We start from the raw sequence: 10,136 nt of genomic DNA on the forward strand, positions 1-10,136 counted from the left end.
CTCTGGAATGCTCTGCCACAACATATCAGCCTCTCGTCTACCTTTGCAAGCTTCAAAAAGGAACCTGAAGACCCACCTCTTCCGACAAGCCTACAACCTGCCGTAACCCTCAGTCTAATATAGCTCTGCACGACCATCTCTACCCTCACCTACTGTATCCTCACCTATCCCTTGTAGACTGTGAGCCCTCGCGGGCAGGGTCCTCTTTCCTCCTGTACCAGTCTGTGCTTTGTATTGTTTATGATTATTGTACTTGTCCCTATTATGTACACCCCTTTCACATGTAAAGCGCCATGGAATTGATGGCGCTATAATAATAAATAATAATAATCAGCCTGGCCCTGGCTTTAGGTTATACAGGATAGGAAAATGCAGGTGATTGGTGGTGGGAGGAGCGCTCAGTCAGAAGCCATGACATGAAATATAAAATGAGAAAACTGAGTGCACTCTCTAACAGACAAGTGTGAACAGGTGCAAACTACACATGAAATATACTGTCACAAACCCCAGACTGGAAATGTAAGAAATGTGTATGAAATATGTATTAACAAGCAGTGAGTCTATGTAATAACATGCAGGGTGTGTATGGGGCGAGACAGAGGGGGTGTAACCTGCCCCCATTCAGCCCCTCATTGCCTCCTAATACCAGCGACATGGCTGCCCCCGCTCTGTGTGCACTGACCCTATAGACACTATGGGGCAGCCACAGCTGTGAGGTGCTGCCATTACAGCAGTGCCAGATATAACAGCCGTAGCCATGGCTTCCTATCCATGAGTCCTGCTGCAGACGCCGCGCAGCGGGTGCCTGTAACGGCCCCATCTCCCTCCTCCGGTCCAGGCCGGCGCGCACAGGGTTAAGCTCCCGCAGACGCTCTCCAGCGGTTTCTTTTTTTTTAATAACAGACATCTTGGCCACGCCCACTATTCGTCTTTAATTGGGGAGAGGGCGTGGCCAACCGGTGGCCGGCGCGTTATGATTGGTCCGTCCGGAAGTGATGTAATGGCCATGTATAGCGCTGATAACCGGCACATATAGAATGTTAGCAGAGGCAGGTGACGTGATGGTGCCGCCAGCTCTGGTCCACGCCGGGGTGCAGAGGGTTAATCACTCTCAGACGCTCTCCAGTGGTTCAGGGTTTTTTTTTTCATTTTTATTTTAGACTATAAGCCACGCCCATAGCAAGATTTGGAATCCAATAGGAAAAGGGGGCTGGACAAGACCGGGCAGTTTGGGGGCGTGTCGCGGCGCTGTGATTGGTCGGAGCGGCAGTGACGTAATGCATATGAATCGCTCTAATAACTAGTAGAGTGGGAAGTTTTGCAGAAGGAGCGCTCGGCAGAGCGGCTGCAGTGTGGTCTCTGGTCCCTCCCCCGCCGCCGGGTCCCTCAGCACGGTCACAGCATCATGGTGCAGCAGGTAGACAGCCTAGACCTGGACAGCAGCCACCCCGCAGACACCGAGGAGGGGGAGTTCATGGCGGGCAGCCCGGCAGCCCTGGACGAGAGTGACCCGGACTGGTGCAAGACGGCCACCGGACACATCAAGAGACCGATGAACGCGTTTATGGTTTGGTCCAAGATCGAGCGGAGAAAGATCATGGAGCAGTCCCCGGACATGCACAACGCCGAGATCTCCAAGCGGCTGGGCAAGCGCTGGAAAATGCTGAACGACGCCGAGAAGATCCCGTTCATCCGGGAGGCGGAGAGGCTGCGGCTCAAACACATGGCCGACTACCCCGACTATAAGTACCGGCCGCGGAAAAAGCCCAAGCTGGAGGCGGCCGCCAAGCAGGCGATGGGGCACAGCCCGGAGAAGAGCCCGGCCGGCGCCGGCAAGAGCGCCAAGAGCAGCGCCGCCAAGAAGTGCCCCGGCAAGGGCAAGAGCGGCAAGCCCGGCATCAAGCACGAGTACCCCGGCCTGGACGACTACGTGTACGGCCACCTGAAGGCCAGCAAGGCGGCCAAGTGCGTGTTCATGGACGACGACGAGGACGACGACGAGGACGACGACGATGAGCTGCAGATCCGCATCAAGCAGGAGGAGGACGACGAGCCGCTCACTCCTTACAGTGTGGCCAAGGTGCCGGCCAGTCCCACCCTCAGCTCCTCCGCGGAGTCCCCGGAGGCGGCCAGCATGTACGAGGAGGTGAGCCGCTCCCCCAGCATCAGTGCCGGCCCGGCCGGCAGCAGACTCTACTACAACTTCAAGAACATCACCAAGCCCAGCAGCGCGCACCCCACCGTCACCCTCACCCCGGCCCGCTCCGCTACCTCAGCCAGCGACAAGGACGACCTCCTGTTCGACCTGAGCCTGAACTTCACCCAGACCCCGCCGGCCCCCTCCGAGCTGGGCTGTAATGCCGGCAACCTGGCGCTCTCCCTGGTGGACAAGGACCTGGACTCGTGCAGCAGTGAGGGCAGCCTGGGCTCCCACTTCGACTTCCCCGATTACTGCACCCCCGAACTCAGCGAGATGATTGCAGGGGACTGGCTGGAGGCCAACTTTTCAGACTTGGTATTTACCTACTGATTTTTTTTTTTTTTTTTTTTTAAAAACATTCTTTTTTTGTAATTTTTTTTATGTATTTTTTTTTTTTTTTTTTTTTTTCTTGTGGGGGGGGGCTTTGAAGAGACAAAAATAATTTGGGTGACCTTTTTAAGAAAGTGGGGTGACTTTAATTTTCCTTTTGCCTGCGATTTCTGGCATTCACTGTAAGGAGACATAAAAAAAATTTTTTTATTTTTATTTTTTTTTTTTTTTCGATGATGATCAACGGTCTGGAAAAATGTAGAAATGTGTATTTCTTGGCAGCTGAGCTGATTCTCAAGGGGGTCGTTGTGTATCTTACTGTTCGTTCTTTTCTATACTCATTTCAAATCTGCAAAAAAAAAGACTTTTCAAGAAAAACTTTCTTTTTTTGGAGGGAGAAAACTGATCTCTTCTATGCATCTGATCCTTTTTGTAAAGCTGCAGGGAGCTGAAAAAAAACAATAAAAAAAAAACCAACCCAGGACAACCTAACACTAAACTGTGAACTGACATCAGGAGTTTTTACTGTTTTTATTTTTTTTTTATTTTTTCTCAAGATCCACAATAATGTATTTGGTTTCAGTGTGATTTTTTTATTTTTTTTATATTTTTTTTTTTTTTTTTTTACCAATTTGTTTTTTTTTTTTTGTACCTTGTTCCCTTTATTACCTCCTTGATATTTCAGACAACCCAGACCTCAAATACAAACAGGAAAAAAAAAACACAAAAAATAAGGTATTGAAACACTTTTGATACATGACAGACCTCAGTCTTTTTTAAAAATTTAAAATATTTTCTGGCGTATTTTTGTACAGTTGAAAAAAAAACAAAAAAAGGGAACATTCCTGCTGTCATTTTGCTTTTTTTGTTTTTCAGGCACTTGTGTTTTTATTTTATTTTTTTTATATAATTTTATTTTTTTTTTTTTTTTTTTTTTTTTTTTTTTTTTTAGCATGCGAGTATTGTCGATACAATGATGTCCTGATCTAAGGATTAAAATGGTAGGAAAAAAAAAACAAAAAATAATCCTTGCATCAAAATAAGGCCTTGTGGTTTTTTAAAACACTTATTATTTTATATATTTTTTTGTTTTTGTACAGCTATAGTTCAGATTTGTCCAATATTTGTAGGTAAAGATTTATTGACAATGGTGACATAGACCTCGGAGCTGTTAGCTTGAAGATTGTATATGTTCTGTAATATAGTAGGACTCTATGTGTATCATATGCTGTGATTATGTGGATGGGGCCTGATAGTTACAAAACTGGATGCTGGATTTTTAGCAGAGAAGAAAAAAGAAAAAAATAATAAAAAAAAAATTAAAGGAAAGGCACATAATAAAAAAATGGTTTAAAAAAAAAAATAAATAAAAAATGTGCAATATAATTCGAAAAAATGGATAAAAAAAAAAAATTGAATACAGACCATCCTGCATATTTTATAGCAAATGATGGATAAACAGACTCGTGCACTGTCCCCACATCATTGCCTGTTTTTTCCTAATGCTGAAAGTCTGTATCTTGATGATTTTAATAAATCAGCTGGAACTGATCGAAACTGCTTGTGGTGTCAGTGTGCTTGTCGGGTGGTGGGTGCTCGGCGAGGGGCGGCTGCAGCCAGGGCTCCGATCCCCTAATCTTGTCTGTTGTGATCTGTGGTGGATATGTTGTTGGTTTTTTTTTTTTTTTTTTTTTTTTTTTTTTTTTACTTGTTCTTATGTGATGATTTGGGGGGTAATTTTTGGGTTCTGTCTCTATTATTATTATTTATTATTATATTATTATTATTATTTATTTTATCTTTTATTTATATTTTTTTATGTAAATATTAAGTATCCTCTACAGTGAAGCAGTTCTGTACTTTGTGCATTTCTCTACCCTCCCCCCCCCCCCCCTTCCCAATATAATGTATACATGGACTCTAAAATACCAGGGATGCTATGATCAGAGCTACACTAGGATTTGTTGCATAGGTATATTAGGGGTGTGTGCAGTGACCCCTGATAGTCCTCTTGTATGCAAAAATTCATCTGGGTTCACTCCACACCCCCTTCTGTGACTCTTTATATCCCAAAAATCCCTGATCATAGCATCACCTTGTATTTTGTAGCCCATGCAGACATTGTCACACCCCCCCTCCCCCTATACAAAGTACAGTATTACATCAATGTGTGAGATCTTGGATCTAAAGTGCATGTGTTATTTGTCATTTACATGTTCTCCCCCCACCTCTCAATAGCTACATACATTTTATAGTCCATGTAGACATTGTGCCCCCCTCCCCCCTTCAATATAAAGTACGGTGTGAGATCATGGCTCTAAAACCCATGGTTTATGGGTGTCACATGTCTGTCTCTGCCCCCCCCCCCCATATATTTTAGACCTTCCCCCTCCTCAATAGCTGCTTATATTTTATAGTCCATGTAGACACTGTGCCCCCCTCCCCCCTTCAATATAAAGTACGGTGTGAGATCATGGCTCTAAAACCCATGGTTTATGGGTGTCACATGTCTGTCTCTGCCCCCCCCCCATATATTTTAGACCTTCCCCCTCCTCAATAGCTGCTTATATTTTATAGTCCATGTAGACATTGTGCCCCCCCTCCCCCCTTCAATATAAAGTACCGGTGTGAGATCATGGCTCTAAAACCCATGGTTTATGGGTGTCACTTACATGTCTCTCTGCCCCCCCCCATATATTTTAGACCTTCCCCCTCCTCAATAGCTGCTTATATTTTATAGTCCATGTAGACATTGTGCCCCCCCCCCCCCCCCTTCAATATAAAGTACAGTGTGAGATCATGGCTCTAAAGCCCATGCTGTATTTATGGGGGTCACTTACACGTTTCCCCCCCCCCCCCCCATAGCTACATATTTTAGTCATATAGACATTTCCTCTCAATAGCTACATATATTTTGTAGTCCATGTAGACAGTGCACCCCCCACCCCCATGCAAAGTATAGTATGGCATCATTGTGTTAGATTTGGGATGTAAAGTGCATGTTATTTCAGTCATTGACATTTTCTTCCCCCCCCCCCCCCAACCCTCACTAGCTACATACAATTTGTAGTCCATGTAGATATTGTACCAACCCCCCCCCCTCCCCCAATAGCTACATATATGTAGACATTGTACTCACCTATATAAAGTATAATATGGCATCATTGTGTGAGATCTTGGATTTAAAGCCCATGCTTTATGTATGGGGGTCACTTACATGTATATTATAGTCCATATAAACAGTGCGTGCCCCCCCCCCATATAAAGTATAGTATGACATAATTGTGTGTCATCGCGGATCTAAAGCCCATGCTTTATGTATGGGGGTCATTTACATGGTTCCTCCCCCATAGCTACATATATTTTGTAGTCCATGTAGACATTGTGCCCCTTCCTCCTCAGTAGGTCCATATTTTATAGTCCATGTAGACAGTGCACACCTCTCCCCTATAAGGTACAGTGTTCCATCATTGTGGGTGATCGTGGATCTAAAGCCCATGCATTGCTTATGGGGTCATATATACCCCCCCGTCCTCTATGCCTACGTGTATCTTATAGTCTGTGCTGACATTGCACTCCTCCCTTATAGTATACTGTATCATTGTGTGAGATTTTAGAGCCCATGCTTTGTGTATGGGAGTCATTTCCATGTCCCCCCCCCCACACACACACCCCCTCCTCTATAGTGTGCTATACTGTCACTGCCTAGATTTCGGATGCGCCCTGTCACACGGGGTGACATCATGTCAGTCTCCATGTGGCGGCTCTGGGGGGTGTGTCCCTGCCACATGTATGTCCTCTTACCCCAGGTGTAGACATACAATAGAGGAGCGGGGGATTTTACTAGATTAATTCTATATAATTTGTACAATTTTATAAAACATGATGATTGTTGTGGGGGAGGGGGATGCTGATTAGACGAATTCCCATCAATATAGTCTAGTACTGTGTGACGTGCATATTTCCTTACTGTGTATGTGTAATTTTATCTTGCATCTATAACACTGCATCTTGTATATTCTCCCTAACCAGTGTATGTATAATGTGTAGAATCACACACATGTACTGAGGCTCCTGCGGACGCCCCCCACCTCCCCCTCCCCCGCCTTGTAGGTAGCTGAGGATACTGGAGACATGCATTGGGGGATGCGGGGCGTGCCGAGTGATAACACTCCAGACAGTGGGCTCATGCTTCAGTAACATGACACTGGCTCAGTGCTTTGTATGCAGCCAGTGTAGGGATCCGGACTTGTGCTGTTCCCCTCCCCCACCTTCTTATTCCCTACATATCTGGATTATTATTTTTCTCCCTTCCCTAATATGCTGGATCTCAGTCTGATCTATGAACCTCAGCCCAGACCCAGTAAATCCTACAGAGCAGGGTCTAGGATCGGGATATATAGAGGACCCGGAGCTTTTAATTATTTACATGCATGGCGGAGGGTGGGGGCAGTGATGGTCTGCTGCGCTGTAGAGAATCTCCTCTGTCTGGCTGCTCAGTGTAACCCCATACAATGACCGTATTTAAAGACGCCAGTCACTGTGGAGGTGATCCGCTTACCCTGGCGACCTCACCTGAAGTCTCTTATCGCGGTTGAATGTGGTCTATTGTTTCCTGTTATCAGCCACAGGGTGCTGAGTGCAGCGTTCATTGGAGTACTGACAGTCCAGGGAAATGTCTAACCCCACTGGCATTAGGTTATAGGTCATCTCTTAAAAATATAAATTTGCGTACATATAAAATATTTCAGTCTACATTTTATGTATAGATATTGTGTGTGTGTGTGTGTGTGTGTACTGCTTGCACATAGAGTATGTTAGAATTTGTATATAAACACTATGTAAGTAAGCACTGACATGTAAAATATGTGGGCAGCCTTCTATAAATTATAAATGTGTATGCTTTCAATTAATATTCAGAAAATGTGTGTATGCATATAAATAATAGAACTATGTAAAGTGTATATATGACACTCAAAGGGCGAAGAATGGACTGTCCCCCCCCACCCCCATCAAATTATCAATCTTACATGGGGGTGGAGCTAATGAACACTAAACCTTCAGAGAGCTGTAATCTGTGTAGGGGGGGTCATAGGTATACATACATACAATATGATACTCAAAGGGAGAGCAATGGATCGAGAGGGGGCAAATTATCATTCAGGAGGCTAATGAACACTAAACCTTTCAGGGAACTGTGTAGTACGTGTAGGTATATATGTACATAGGGGGGGGTATGTATGTATGTATGTATGTAATTAGTCTATAAAACCAAAATCTGCATGTATGACAGCCAGAGGTAGAGCAATGGACTAAGAGGGAGGACAAATTGTCATTCTTACATGGGAATGAGGCTAATGAACAGTAAACATTCAGGGGGACTGTGTAATGTGTGTATGTGTGTGTGTATAATATATATATATATATATATTATAATGTGTATGTATGTGTGTGTGGCTACATATACACACTTACTATACATAGTATATATGACATTCAAAGGTAGAGCACTGGATTGAGAATGGGCAAATTATCATTCTTACATGGGGTGGGGCTAATGAACACTAAACCTTCAATGAAAGGTATGTAATATATAGGAATATACTGCATGTAAATCGGTGTGTGTATTTATGTCTTATATACAGCTGTGTATACATACACACTTTTAATGAAGGTTTAGTATTAATTAATCCCAACCCCCCACATGTAAGTGATAATGTGCCCCATATCAGTCCATTGCTTTCCCTTTTGGGTGTCTATTATTTTTATTTATTTATATATATATATATATATATATATATATATATATATAATATATATATTTACGTATAGGTGTATGACACTTAAAGGGAGAGCAATGGACAGATATGGGGCACATTATTCTTACATGTGTTTACTCTCCTCCTGTGGTCGCAGAGGAGCAAAGGATGGTGGGGATGAGTTGATCATTATTATTACATGGGGGAGGTGGAGCAGAGTATATATATATATATATATATATATATATATATATATATATATATATATATATATCTCTCACACACACCTCTACATATATACACAATTTTATTGATTTACACCCTCCAACCTCTACTCGTGTGTGTGTGTGTGTGTGTGTGTATATATGTGTGTTACATTTTTTTTTATAGATGAATATATATTTTTTACTGTTCCCTTTCTTTTTTTTGAACACTTAAACAAGGAGTTTTTTACTTTAATAATAATAATTAATAATTTTATTCATTTATATAGCGCTATTCCACAGCGCTTTACATACATTGGCAACTTTGATGTTACCTTATTTTTTTTGAGGTGTACACACACACATTATTCACACACCTACACACCTATATCACACTGTTATATGCATGTTTAGTGTCCATCGCTCCCCCAGACTCCCCCCATGTGATAATAATGATCATCCCCCCCGCTCCCCCATCCCTCGCTCTCCTCCTGAGCGCAGCTATGGCAGAGGCGCAGGCACATGTAATGATGCTATGACTGCTGCTTCTGTAACAGGAGAGATTACATCATTGTATGTTGGCGAGGAATAATAAGCTTGGGCTGGGAATCTAATCCCTGAGCAGTATGTCATCGCTTACTTATAACCCGGCACATATGAGCCCGGTGCTGCGGCGATTTCTTGAAACCGCTATTCTACATTATAAAATGAAACACTAAATAGGTTGTGTCCATTATGTGCCATTAGCGGGACGACACCTTGCAGAAGAAGAATATTTCTAAACGGGATTTTTTTTCCTCCCTTCTTTCTATTCATGGTGAGAAAAAAAAAGGATTAGTGTGCATCTGTTCATGAATAGTGGTTCTGGCAAGCCCCAACTAGACCAACAGCAGGAGCGAGCGCCAGCGATGGCCCCTGCCCTGGTCAGATGGTCACACAACATTATTGGATGGCCACAATAGAACGTAGCATCTGTCTGAAAAGAAACCAAATGAAGATTTGCTGAGAGAAAAAAAGCTCCTTAGCAAATGCCTGCACCCTGAGGGCTTTCCGCTTGTGGTGCCTATAGCAGGCACAGGAGGTGGTTAGACGACATCCATCAATCCCATGCCTCCCCTCCCCCCACAGACAGCTCTGTGTCTGCTTCCTGCACACCGCACTGGAGGCCTGCACTGAGGAGAGATGGATATGGAGAGCCAGACATTATTATTATCAGCAGCCTTGTACACTACTCCACATAGTATCCGCTGCCTCGTGCCTATAGTCTCGGAGCTACTACAGAGGGGGCAGAAATCAAGAGATCTCATTTTGTAGCTTCATATCTGTGGAAATGAAGGCAGCCGCTGCCTCGGGGTTTGGATTCCGTAATTGTTTTCTGCAAGGATGACTTGCAGGCGATGTCAGTCTGCAGCCTGTCTGCCGCTCCTTCAGCCACAGGAGGATCACCTGGGAGAAGGAAGAATGGGACATTATTATTCTTATCTATTAATATACACCCAAATTAATATGATTCGGCACCAACAGAGCGTCACCAATTCAACCAATGTTTCAAATCACCTTATCACACTGCTTACAGAAGGACCATACAGTGTGTCCACCCCTATCCTGTCCACCGCCATTAACTTGAGAACAGCGGCAGCTATA

General features: G+C 43.8%; 1 protein-coding gene across 1 annotated transcript; it reads left to right on the forward strand.

The window, feature by feature from the left end:
* Positions 1 to 1,326: 1,326 nt before the first annotated feature.
* On the forward strand, positions 1,327 to 3,016 carry SOX11 (SRY-box transcription factor 11). The gene has a single exon (XM_075338748.1). The coding sequence runs from the start codon at positions 1,406 to 1,408 to the stop codon at positions 2,528 to 2,530; it is 1,125 nt and encodes a 374-aa protein (XP_075194863.1). The 5' UTR covers positions 1,327 to 1,405; the 3' UTR covers positions 2,531 to 3,016.
* Positions 3,017 to 10,136: the final 7,120 nt, after the last annotated feature.

This window comes from Anomaloglossus baeobatrachus, chromosome 3, assembly GCF_048569485.1.
Source record: "Anomaloglossus baeobatrachus isolate aAnoBae1 chromosome 3, aAnoBae1.hap1, whole genome shotgun sequence".
NCBI classification, from domain to species: Eukaryota; Metazoa; Chordata; class Amphibia; order Anura; family Aromobatidae; genus Anomaloglossus; species Anomaloglossus baeobatrachus.

Coding starts and splice junctions, on each gene's coding strand:
- SOX11 (XM_075338748.1), top strand. CDS start 1,406: ATGGTGCAGCAGGTAGACAGCCTAGACCTGGACAGCAGCCACCCCGCA.